Source organism: Stomoxys calcitrans, chromosome 5 (assembly GCF_963082655.1).
Source record: "Stomoxys calcitrans chromosome 5, idStoCalc2.1, whole genome shotgun sequence".
Taxonomy (NCBI): domain Eukaryota; kingdom Metazoa; phylum Arthropoda; class Insecta; order Diptera; family Muscidae; genus Stomoxys; species Stomoxys calcitrans.
In genome coordinates, this window is record NC_081556.1 from 1,623,248 (window position 1) to 1,636,250 (window position 13,003).

At 38.4% G+C, this 13,003-nt stretch overlaps 2 protein-coding genes across 5 annotated transcripts in view; one reads left to right on the plus strand and one right to left on the minus strand.

Annotated features, from left to right (window-relative positions):
- The window catches only part of LOC106082354 (fas apoptotic inhibitory molecule 1), an 82,501-nt gene extending 75,152 nt beyond the window's left edge, over positions 1 to 7,349 (plus strand). For all 3 annotated transcript variants that reach the window (XM_013244810.2, XM_013244809.2, XM_013244812.2), the window contains 3 exons: positions 6,369 to 6,630; positions 6,687 to 6,959; positions 7,034 to 7,349. In XM_013244810.2, coding sequence (XP_013100264.1) covers positions 6,427 to 6,630; positions 6,687 to 6,959; positions 7,034 to 7,222 — 666 coding nt within the window. In that variant the 5' untranslated portion in view covers positions 6,369 to 6,426 and the 3' untranslated portion in view covers positions 7,223 to 7,349. The remainder of the gene's footprint in view (positions 1 to 6,368; positions 6,631 to 6,686; positions 6,960 to 7,033) is intronic.
- A 3,009-nt stretch (positions 7,350 to 10,358) lies between these two features.
- Positions 10,359 to 11,985, minus strand: LOC106082334 (uncharacterized). 2 transcript variants are annotated; one of them, XM_013244779.2, is made up of 3 exons: positions 11,917 to 11,985; positions 11,370 to 11,856; positions 10,359 to 10,878 (listed from the first exon to the last, which is right to left on the minus strand). In XM_013244779.2, the coding sequence occupies exons 2-3, from the start codon at positions 11,841 to 11,843 to the stop codon at positions 10,423 to 10,425; spliced, it is 930 nt and encodes a 309-aa protein (XP_013100233.1). In that variant the 5' UTR covers positions 11,844 to 11,856; positions 11,917 to 11,985; the 3' UTR covers positions 10,359 to 10,422. The 2 variants fall into 2 exon arrangements, with proteins under 2 accessions (XP_013100233.1, XP_059225064.1); XM_059369081.1 differs by having other exon boundaries at positions 11,370 to 11,970.
- Between the last annotated feature and the right edge of the window lie 1,018 nt (positions 11,986 to 13,003).

Consider the following 13,003-nt stretch of genomic DNA (forward strand, 5'->3'; position numbering starts at 1 on the left):
TGGTCCGATGGGCACAATAAGGGTAACAAATGAAAGGTACCGGAAAAAGAATATGGTATTCAAATTTGGGTCCAAGTTCCCAGCGGGCCCCCCCCCAACCCCAAAACTTCTCTAAACAGATATATTCGAAGTTCATGTCAATATGGGAGTCAAATGAAAAGCATTCGGCAGTAGATTACAAATATGGCACAAAACATTAGGTCCAAGTAATGGGAGGTCGCCCACCCCCAAATGATCATATTAGCCGACCATGGCTATATGAGACTCAAATGAAAGTTATTTGGGAGTAAATTACGAATATGACAATAAAATTAGCTTTTCCCTCGATACGTCAAATGGGTTATTTAACCCATTATGACAATATAGCACTCAAATGAAAGGTATTTGAGAGTAGAAAACGAATTTGATATCCATTTTTGGAGCCAAGTCTTTTGGGGTACGCCCTAAAGCACACCCTAAACTGAACTTCATTTCGGTTGGGAATAAAAAACGAATTTGATATCTGTTTTCAGTGCAAAATGCCGGTGGCCGACCCAGCCCCAAATTTACCGGCCATAGCAATATGGGGCTCAAATTAAAGGGATTTGCAGCACGAATTTGATATCCATATTTGAGGTTCCGTCCCTCCCCTAATGAGAACATTACCCTAAGGAAGAACATTACCACCAGGAATCGAGAAGGGACAAATTCTCACACATCAATGAGTGCTTTCCGATCCAAGTTTAAACTCAATGATAAGGGACCATTTTTTATAAGTCCGAACGGCGTCCCGCAGTGCAACAATTCTTTGGGGAAATTTTTTTAAGTGACCATGCATGGCATTGTACCTTGCAAATGCCGCCAACATTAAGCTGGGATTATACCATTTTATGTTCTCGCCAGGATTCGAACGCGTTCAGCGTCATTGGCTGCAATGGCAAGAATTCGATATCTGCATTCAGGGCGAAGTGTCTCCACCCTAAAACGATATTAGAGAGTTAAAGAAGGCGCAGCGGAGCGGGCCCGGTTCGGCTAGTTTTTTATATAAGAAGAATTTGACTTTTGAAATTACATTACACTGCGCTATATCTAATTCTAATCCGCTTTTGTTGGACTCCCGCAGAGGTGTCAAATGGGTAGGCAATCCGACATTCTAAGTCGATCTAGCCATATCCGTACATCAATTTTTCAATTTTACACAGACACTTCTCACTGATGTAGGTCATTGGCGATTGCTTATTGGTCAAATCGTTTTATTTTTGTACATACATAGCCCCCACATAAAATGGTCCTTCGATTTGATTTCTTAAGCCCCTAGAAGCGGAATTTATTACCCGTTTTGTTTGATACCTTGCAAGTAGTGCTTTGCTATTATGTACTTCTAACGTTCATTGTAAATAAAGTATTATTGATGTGCGGATGATATGTCGTATCTTATCTTATGGTTTATCGTTCCTTTCTTTTGAACTTTTGTTATGTACGACCACATTATTGGTAATCGCAAAAAAATTATAAAGCTTTTGTTGAAAGTTTTTTTTTTTTTTTTGCTGATTAATTTTAGTCTAGTTCCCATTTTGTTGGCCTCTGCAAAACGATGGCTAAATTTTTGAGCTAGAACAAACAAATTGGAATACTTTGCGATGACTCAGACAAGCTAAGGTGTGCAACGATGTGAATTCGATTTTATCATCAAAATTTATAATTTAAACGCGCTGAGTTCGTCCAGTATGAATCCGGGGAGCCCACAATCATATATGTGATGGTTTTAGTATGTATGAAATGGTGACTTTGGCGCAAATGTGGAATATTACGGGTATAGTGTACGTGACTTGACCAGTGTAGTACTCTGCTAACGTTTTGGATTACCAAAAAACCTTCAGTGAATCATTTAGAGAAAATTTTGATCGCAAAATAGTTTCCGTCGTGTAATGTTGTGTTATCAAGATGAATCTTCTGCAAGAAGAACAGAACCACTAACAGTTATAAAGATGGAATTTATGGTGATAAATTTCAACTCTGGCGATTTATAAAAAAGAAAATCATATCAACGATTATTACACAATTAAAAGTCTTAGAATAATGGCGAAGATTTGCGAAAACATCGGCACAGGCAAACAGTTGATCAATGACATCATACGGAGGAGCAATTGCGTATTTTGTTCTTCGGCAGAGCGAAAGCTCTTTCAAAATTAAAAAAAAAAAACTGTTTACAGGTAGAATCGGGAATATGTAAAAAAATTTGTAAATAAGCACAGTGACGCACAAATGTAAGAACATTTGAAGAAACCAACAAATACCATGCAAAACAAAAACAAATATTTGCCAAATATAAATGTAAATGTATTGCGAATATCCATAACTACCGTCCTTCTTCTCCACTTTCCGTTCATAAGTTCCTATTATCCACAGTGGCGCAGAAAACTCTCAAACCCAATTCAAAAAACACGTTTTACAAAACGAATTTTGTTAAGGAAAAAGTTTTTATGTCAAATGTCTATTGTTGTTTAAAATTTTTTCCATGATTCCTAGTATTGTATTGAAGTTGAAGTTTTTAGGGTAAAATCTCATCTATTGTAATTCAAACTACGTTACTGCCAGTTTACGGAACTGCTATTTAAGAAAAGCTATGTAGACATACAATGACTCAAAAAATGATTCGTACACCCAGAGCTTTCAAATTCAAACATGTTCGAAAAAGGCAATAGATAACATAAAGAAACAATTTAAGTAAAGTGTACCTTATGTTATAAAACAACAAGACCCAAGACCGGTTTATATGGCAGCTATATCAAAACATGGACCGATTTGGGCCATTTACAATCCCAACCGAGCTACACTAATAAAAAGTATTTGTGCAAAATTTCAAGCGGCTAGCTTTACTCCTTCGAAAGTTAGCGTGCTTTCGACAGACAGACGGACGGACAGACATGGCTAGATCGACTTAAAATGGTATGACGTTCAAGAATATATATACTTTATGGGGTCTCAGACGCATATTTCGAGGTTTTACAAACAGAATGACGAAATTAATATACCCCCATCCTATGGTGGAAGGTATAAAAAACCATACATTTCTCAATTTTTATGGATAACCAGTAGGGAAGGGCAAAATTCGGGCGGTGCAGACTGTATAATACCCTACACCTACCCTATAAGTACAATGTGGGAGTTATATCCATTTCTTTAGAGGGCCTAAAGGCTCAAGAAGTCATAACCCCAGATCGGTTTATATGTCAGCTATATGCATCGATTTACCCGTTCTTGGCACAGTTGTTGGAAATCACAACAGCCAAATCGGATAGGAATTGCGTCCTCTAGTGGCTCAAGAAGTCAAGATGCAAGATCGGTTTATATGGCAGCTATATCAGGTTATGGACCGATTTCAAACATACTTGGCACAGTTGTGGCAAATCATAAAACAATATTTCACGCAACATTTCAGCCAAATCGGATAAAAATTGCGCCTTGTAGGGGCTCAAGAAGTCATGTTCCAAGATTGGTTTATATGGCAAAACATGGACCGATATGGTCCATTTACAATCCCAACCGACCTACACCTATAAGAAGTATTTGTGCATTATTTCACGGGGCTAACTTTACTCCTTCGAAAGTTAGCGTGCTTTCGATAGACAGACGAACGGGCATGGCTACTTTTTGGGGTCTGAGATGAATATTTCGAGGACTTACAAACAGAATGACAAAAATTAGTATACCCCCATCCTATGGTGGAGGGTATAAAAATTATTCGTACATCGAGGTATGAAGACAAATAGTCAATAAAAGTAATGTTTAATATTTTGTTGGGCCTCCCTTAGCATTAATAAAGGCCTCTAAACGACGGTGCATATTTTTCACCATCTTGTCCCACTCAGTCCTTAAGGCGGTTTTAGGGGATTCCTTTGATGAAGTGTTATGTTACCGAATTCTTCTTTCTAATAGCTCCCAGATATGCCCAATGGGGTTAAGGATCGCGGAGTGAGGAGGCGTTTTTAACTGCTTACTGTTATATAACAACCATTCACGCACAAGATATGTGTGCTTGGTGTCGTTGCCTTGTTGAAACAAAAAGTTTGGCGAGTCTAGTCCAAGTTTTCTTACACCGGCATGCAAATTATTTTTGAGAATGTCAAATACTCTTGCTTGTTAATTTGTTCTTTCACAAATGCCATCAAGTCTACTCCAGGTGCAGCCATACAATCGCAAGCTATTACATTTCCCCCACCATATTTTACTGTTGGAAAAAGGATCTTTTCTTGAATAGCAATATTGACTTTTCTCCAAATGATAGTGGGTCCATTAGGACCAAATAAATTGAATTTTGTTTTGTTGCTAAATATTATACCTTCCCAAAAAGAATCGCTAATCGAATGTAGCCTTTTGGCCAATCCAGCTGTTTCTGTTTGTTGATTTTGGAAATGAAAAGCTTTCGGCGTGCAATTCTACTTTTGTAACCAGCTCTGTGCTGGTAGTTCCTTATATTGGGTTGCCCAAAAAGTAATTGCGGATTTTATTAAAAGAAAGTAAATGCATTTTTAATAAAACTTAGAACGAACTTTAATCAAATATACTTTTTTACACTTTTTTTCTAAAGCAAGCTAAAATGAACAGCTGATAACTGACAGAAGAAAGAATGCAATTACAGAGTCAGAAGCTGTGAAAAAATTTGTCAACGCCGACTATATGAAAAATTCGCAATTACTTTTTGGGCACTTACATTCTTATTAGTTGACTTCGTAATCAGTTTGGATATTTTTCTAGCAGTTTCTTCTCGGATTTTGTACAACATATTTTATTACATTACGCTCCTCATGATGAGATAACGCTTTGGGTCTTTCAGCGTTCTTATAATTAGAGACCAATTGACCACTGTAGCCATGTTTTTATTATCACGCTTTGAACTGTGGAGAGTGCTCTGCCAACGATCTTTGCAATTTCACGCAAATATTTATTTTCTGTATATAGTTTCAGGATTAATTTTCGAATATCCGAAGTTAGCACTTCGTCCCATTTTGCCTATTTGCAATGAACATTAATGCGATATTAGTCCAGATAACGCACCATCATAACTGTCTTAGCGAATAAATTCAAAACAAAGACTGCAAGAACCGTTATATCTGCAAGAACAATCTCACAAACACAATGTGTACGAATAATTTTTTTGCTCTTTTTTCGTGTTACAATTTTTTTTTTTTTTGCCTTTTTGAGAGAGAATTGAGTATATTATCGATCCCAAAGAGCAAAGTTGGAAAAAATAGTACAAATGGTGTCCTTTGTTAGCTTTTAAAATTTTATAAAGGGTGTACGAATAATTTTTTGGGTCACTGTACATATCTATGCCACAGTATATTGGGCAGATATTCTGCGAATTGATTAAAAAAACAACGGAGTAAAATGAATCATATCTTTGTATCCTAAAAAGATTGATTGTATCTTTTGTGTGACAATATTTTTGTAACACTTAGCAACAAATATGAAATATTTTTTTTGTTATTTTTCTAATATATTTAAATCATGCATAGTTTTATGCAACCTCCATGAGATATATTTACAATCGTAGCAACAATTAGTTCACATTTAAAATGGATAAACTTTTTCTCTTCTTTTATATGATATGTGTGGTTTTTGTGGTTTACAACATTGCACTGTGCGTATGTGTTAGCAGATGTAAGATGATGAAATAAGGTCCAACAACGGAGGCTTTCCTCTGTGTAAGCGGTGAAACATTAAGACTTCCAGAAGAAATCAATTCGGAATATCGGTTTATCAACTCCAATACCCATAACAAATTAGGCCCAACAGGGTAGCTCCTTCATATACCTATTGCCCATTTTAACTTATTACGGCCGTTGAAGTTAATTATTGGCCGATTTGCTTTCTTCAAAATAATCCTCATATGAACTGTGCTATTGTAAATGCAGAACACGATATTGATACAAATATACGGTGCATCCCAAAAGAAAGTAGATCGATCGAGAAGGTTAGGTAAGGTTGAAAAGATATTAATTCGCACCATGCCTCTGTGGACATACACCTAAGCCAATAATCGGCTTGTTGTGCTTTCAGAAATACTAGAAAAGTAACCTCGAAAAAGAAAATCTAAGTTAGGAGTTCCGTTTTGCTTACAAAATCCTTCATTGTTTTCCATGCTAAGCTGGTTCATGTCCAGTATTGTGTTGCCACCGAAGTGCCGGTATCTGTTAGCCGCCAAAGGCCGGGCAATGACATAGACCGATCGAGAAAATATGTAGAAAGATTTGTGATGGACAATTTGACTGCTAGAGTCCCATTCCTCTGTTTCATAACCTTAAACGCCGCCATTCGTATTGTAATAAAGTCTAGCTGGTGGATGTTTGGCATTACAACTTATGCTTATCATTCACTTTCACCAGGTTTTCCTATGACAAGTAGTTTGTTTGTGGTATTTTGAGCGGTGGCACCCACTCGGACATGTCATTTCTGTCGCCCACGTTAAGACTGGAAAATCTCTCAACCAAACCGATTATGAGCCAGGACCACATACCAGAGGAGAAGCGTTACAATAAAAACAACATTGTGGCCAAATGGTGTGCCCCAATCAACGGGAAAATGTATCGCATAGAGCTGGAGCATGGTACAACAAGTGGTCGTCGCATGATTTGGGTCAATGGCAAAGTAGGTAGTGGTGCACATAGAGTTCCATTGAATTTTGCTCATTTGTTTCCATACAGGAGGTGCTTAGGCGCGATTGGATGTTTAAGCTTGTGGGCGAGGATTCTTTCTATATAGACCAAGCCCGCTGCATTATACGCGTTGATCCTGCTCCCGGCTTTAAATATGAGTACCTGCTGTACATAGATGGCAAATCCCATGACCAGTACACCGAAGAGCAGAACAAACAATATCGCCTTTGGGTGACTACCATCAATGGCGTTCAGTATCGCATAATGCTTGAGTTGGACACCTTGAATCTCTTCATAAACGATGAACTACAAAAGGAGACGGTAAGTGACAAAACCAACTATAAGCAAGAACTTTAGACCCCCTACCCACGCCCACGCTCTTTTGGCTTTTTCAGGCGGAATTTGTGGATGGCGGCACCGACACCCTCATTCACATAAACGATGTCGATTTCACTCTGCAGACTCGCTCAAGCGGCAATAAACTCAGCGGCATTCGTCACACTCTGCTAGCCAACCATGTGGAAATTCCTGAAGCCAAAATTCAGGAAATAATGCAGGAACCTTGCTCAATTCTATCAACGTAAATGCAATGTGTTGACCTCACCTATGCAAACTTAGACATGCTAATAGACACAATATTTGTAAATGTGAACATCTTTTTCCGTTTTCCGTTTTCCGCTTTCAGCAATAAAGTCCAAATTTTTTGATTTACACAGCAGTGATTTCGAGGGGTCTAAAACAATTCACAACATTAAGGAAGTCCATTAGTGATAACCAAAAAAACAATAAAAAAACACCTACAGTTCGCAAGGAAGAGTTCAATGTAAAATTTTCCCAAGGCATCAAAGCTTTGCTTGTATAGAACAGTGATGGGCACACTAACACAGTTGAAAATAATAAATTGTGTTTGTATGAGAGGCAGTAAATCGCGGCCAATCAACCAAATCGAAAATAATAACAATGCGTAGAACGAACGAAGGCACACGGGAGTGAAAAAGCAACAAAATTGGCATTAGAGTGAAATTCGGTATGAACCAGTGACAAAAGTTAAAGACACAACATTTTTGAATTGCTTACGATATTTCGTATTTCCTGGTATTCCAACTTTTGGTTGCAAAGAATCAAAGCAAAATACGAAAAATGTTCGAACAAATGCCCGAATCAAATCAGAAAACCCCGAAAATGTTGCAACTCTCAATGTGAACTCAATTAGAAGACATCGAACAGGTTGTGTCTTTAAGGCTTGTTTTTAACGGTATTGCCAAGAGTAAGCAGAAACCCTCTCTTCTATTTCCCACCCTCTTTGTTGCTTATACTCGAAGAGGATGAGAACGCCCAATACTGGCTAAACTTTCCCACTGTTGGACCAAAAATGTTTTCCTTCCCTATCTTCCCGCCTTAAAATCTCCCAGAACGATTTTAATACAATGGAAGGGGAAGCGGGCGTATTCTCTCTCTCTCTCTCTGGGCGCTCGTAGAAAATATCCTTGGTCTGCTCGTCTTTGTCTTCCGTTGGGGCATGGGCACAAATAAGGCTGGAGTAAAGCTGGAGACAAGGTGTTTCAGTCTCCGACTAACCGCAAATACACAGCCAAATTCATAGTTCGTCACCGTTTGGTGTTGTAGTGATGCCATTCCCAGTCCATCGCACTTCCTGTTAGTGCGGTAATATCTGCCTTGTACTTCTCTAATAAATCCGCCAGCGCGTATAATGCACCTTCTCTATAAAGAGTGCGGACATTCCAGTTGCAGATCTGCAAATTATAGTCCTTTTTTCGTTTGCGTGGACCGTCAACGTTGGGGGGGGGGTCCGTTTTACTATTCCTTTGTTTCTCATTGTTTTCCGGGGGCGTGTTACTGGCCCAGCGCCTCAACCGCATGGCTTTTGTGGGATTGCACATGTATCCCTCGTTGTGGTGAGCCGCTTGTTCCAAGATCCGACGCTCGCCCCTAACCTGGGAACAGACGCTGATGTTGGCCATTGGTTATTTGAAGGCGCCAATAACACGCGCCTTGTCATCTCGAGTATCATTGTTACTCAGTATTTAATTAAGAGCCAGTGCCACCTGACTCCTCACTGAGACTCTCCTCTCGAAAATCGCTGACAGCCCACGGCCGCATGTAAAGCTTTAGCTTATATTTTACCGGTTTTCTTGTATGCAGAATCGTTGTATTTCTTTTAGGAAAAGACCCTTCTCCATGGATGTACAATTCTGAAGAATAGTCCACTTTCTATAATTCTTATTGCACAATCTGGGATGATAGCGAAGGGGACACTACAACGAGTGGAAACATCGTTTTATCTGCATCTATACCCGAATTTTTCTTCTTCTCTTTAAATTCGTCCGGAATTTTGACGTTGTACTTGGATTCTTCAGTTAACTTGGATAAAATTGCAGGTGAGTTTACCCAAGAGCAAATCGGTCTAAGTGAGTAACCCTCTTTATGAATCTTGGGAAGGCCGTAATTTCTCGGTGCTATAGTCGTTTCCATCTTGGATTTTCTTTTCTCAAAGTCATCAATGTCCTTATGTGTAAATAGTTCATTCACCAAGTCGTAATTCTTCCTTTGTAGCGTGGAGACGGAGTCCTTCGTCAATTGTCTATACATCATTATGCCCCTTACCATTTCGAACATTCGTGCCTCATAGTCTCCCTTTTCCTTTGCCACTGTTATGTTGTCCTTATCTGCATCCAATATCATAATGTTGCTGTTTTCTTTTAGAAATTTCCGCGTTCGTCTCACTGTCTTAAGAATATATTTCTTTCTGGGCGTCGAATGTTGTTTGTTTATGCGGCTCTCTATCATCGAAGTAAATCTATTTCTTCCAATCTTCCCCTGTTCCTCTTTTGTCGCCAATGTCTTAATGCATTCTTCTCAAACGACCAATTGCCGCGGGAACATAGTGGCACTAAAACTAGCCTTGTCATCTGGAGCTTCATAGGCACTCAGTATTTGTGCAAGAGCCGGTGCTACCCGACCTCTCACTGAGACTATCCGCTCGATACCGCTGATTGTCCGCGACTGCCATTGCAGCTACTGCCTATGGAGCATTCCACTATCCGCAACCTGTGGACGCGCCTCGTGACAGCATTGAACACCACATAGATCGAATCTCAAAGTTCCAGCTTGTGTGGTGCACACAGCTATCCCGTGCCGGGAGCTTCTTTACGTCGTCCGGCAATGTTGTTATTGTTCGATTGACAAACCTATTCTCGTTGAGTATAATATGTCGTTCTTTCTTTCTCTTGCTGTTGCTTTAAATAGGAAATCGAAGACCTCGAGCTTGAATGAAATAACAACCTAATTGAATTATAAAAGTCGATTATAAAAATATCAGCAGATAAAACATTAAACTGTCATTTCCTGGAGACCAATCATATGTACGTGCACTGTGCACTGTGCACTGTTCAATTCCGATTCACTCTTCTAAATTTCGGCGAAATCGAGCAACAAAACGGAATTTTATCTTCCTAAGACCCCAAATCAGGACATCGGTCTATGTGACAGCTCTATATTCCAGTTTTTGGTCTGGTTTAGTCCGTTCAATAACTTAAACTCCGCTGTATGGAAAAGTACGAAGGTGGTGGCATGACTGCCATTCGGACTTGGCCATGAAGTAGGAGGGACTTTCTACCTTGACCTTTTTCTATATTGGACCGATTTCATTCTCTTTTTTTTTAATGGAATTTAAAAAAAATAATCTTTATTTTATTCAAAAATAATCTCCCATCTTAATCTAAAATTGTATAAAAAATGATTCGCCGATAAATTAAGACAAGTACTACATCCTACATAACTCAAGAAGGGTCTCAAAGTCATGTTGCCAAGGTTGCAAACCAAGGCTTCGTTTGTACAAAAACTTAATCGGCATTTTTTTGGAGTCATTTTCAAGACAAATCAATTGTAAGTGCACCATATGACTTTCATCGAATTCGTGCCATTTCCCAGAGAAAGGTGGTATTTTAAAATGAAACCCCTTTTCGTCAGTGCGAATATCGTAGGCATAGTCCTCCCAGCCATTTTCGTCGTACAGTTTTATCCACAGTTTACGCACGTTAGGGTTTCCTATGTTAAAGCGCAACAAATGCTCCGATCCGCCCGTGTCATTTCCTATACAGGGATCCAGAAGTTTGCTGTTGCTAATGTCATAGATGGGTTGAGAAAATATGGTATCAGCATATAATTCCATGGTGTTGGTGTCTGGGTTGCGAATGTAAGCTGTAAATCCGAGATAGACCTGCGAATGAAAATATCAATGTTTAATTTATTTTGTCAATATTTGATTTCTAAACAAAAAAAAAAAAACAAAAATAATAACTTTATAAACTCTTTTCAGAAATAGAGTTTGAAGGAAAATATGACACGAGTATGTATGGAAAATTTTATTAAAATAAAGATTTTACTAAAATTTGGTTTAGCTATTTTCTTCTTTTTTTGATTTTTTTACAAAATTAACGTTTTGATTTTGGTAAAAAGCGGTTCAGATTTAGGTATAGCTCCCAAATATATGTATCGCCCGATTTACACTAAAATGGCCGTAGTAGCTACAATTTTCAACCGAACTGCACAAAATTTGGCACGGATTATTTTCTTGCTGATCTTAACATATCTGCAAAATCATCAAAATCGGTATGTATCGTATCGGTATTTTGTTATTTTAAATTTGTAGTCTTATATCTTGGGGTTCAAATTTTATACCGGCTTTATGAAAGGCTCAAACATACATACCTTTCTATCGCTATCATGTTCATTATAGTCATAGTCGACTTTAGAACGCAAATACCGATTGTCCTCCTCCGTCAGAGAATCTATTTGGCATATCCACATTTTTTCTCTTCTCAATTTTGATAGTAAAAAAGTATTCCTCTTCTTCTTCGACACATTGAATATGTGATAGTTTTCCAAATTATACGCAACGACACCATTGGTGGGCGACATCGAAATTATGGGAAAAACTTCAAAATTCATAGGTTTGAAATTTCGAGGAACAAGACACTGGTGTGATAACTCTGGCGGTTTGGTTTGGCTGTAGACGTCACACCTTATGAACACACTCTGATGGCATCCCCTTATCAAAATTTTACATTGAAGGGAACTCTGATGTTTGTTTTGACTTTTGTATATGAATTTGTGCAAAGGTTTAGGTTCATCTTGGATCTGCAAGCGTGGATAGCCGTCATTTAATGGCATGGCGATTGCCATTTTTTCTATTCGACTAAAAGTCAAAAACTTATCATTAAGCAAAAATGTGTGATTATTAATGATAATTACTTACCGGTAATTATAATAGATTTGATGAATCCTTTGTGTGCCCTTAGGTGTTTTCTCCTCAACAGTCTAATTGCTAATAGACTAAAGGCACAAACGATGGGCAGAATTTATATGCTTTTTTGGGGGAAATCCCTGATCGAACAGCGATGGATCTCGGAGATTTCCCGCCAAACTACCAATAAAAAATGTTGGTGTATCAAGCGGACAATTCCCTCAAGTATGCCAGATTGTACGTAGCAGCATATCAACTTGGCCAATCTCGCTCGCTATTTTCTTGAGCTCATAAAAACAATCTCGCCTTTTTAAACAATCCCACCCTTCGAGGTAATTACCATGAAAAATTAACAATAGAAAACATAGGTCACGGAGGATCTTGGAAAAAATACAATATTGCTTATATATATCTCTATATATGGCAGGCGACGACATCCACTTGCTAGCTGTTTACCGCTCTCGCTACAGTTTCCTCATGAATGGTTCTTAAGTTCGGCTAACATACTTTCTGATCTCTAGTAAAGAGATTAGATCAGAGCTGAATCCCCCGCAAATAAACACCAAAATCCAGCCTGACTACTCTGGGCGTTGCTGGCCTATCCACAAAATGAAAGGACAGATGAAGGTGGTCCACATTAAATCTGATAAGACGAAAACTAATCGGGAGATCGGGCTATATCGAACAATAATCCGAACTGGACTCAACTCACTGTGCCAAATTCTAGTGATAAATGCGAATTTTATGGGCTCATGACTACCTAAAATCAGGAGATCGGTGTGTATGGCACCTATACAGAAACAAAATCAAATTAATTAAACCAATTATAAATATTTGTTCAATTACGATTGTGATAAAAATTTAGGCAATTTTCAATTAAAAAATTAATTGATCATTTTTTTATTGAATCATAAACCAGAAGTTTATATGGGAGCTGTATCAGGCTAAAGACCATATTTGACATGTATGTTGGATGGGAGAAGCCGTTGTACAAAATTTCAGCCAAATCAGATAATAATTACGCCCTCTTGTGTCTCAAGAAGTCAATATCCCAGATCGGATTATATGGCAGCTATATCTAGTTGTGAACCGATTTGAA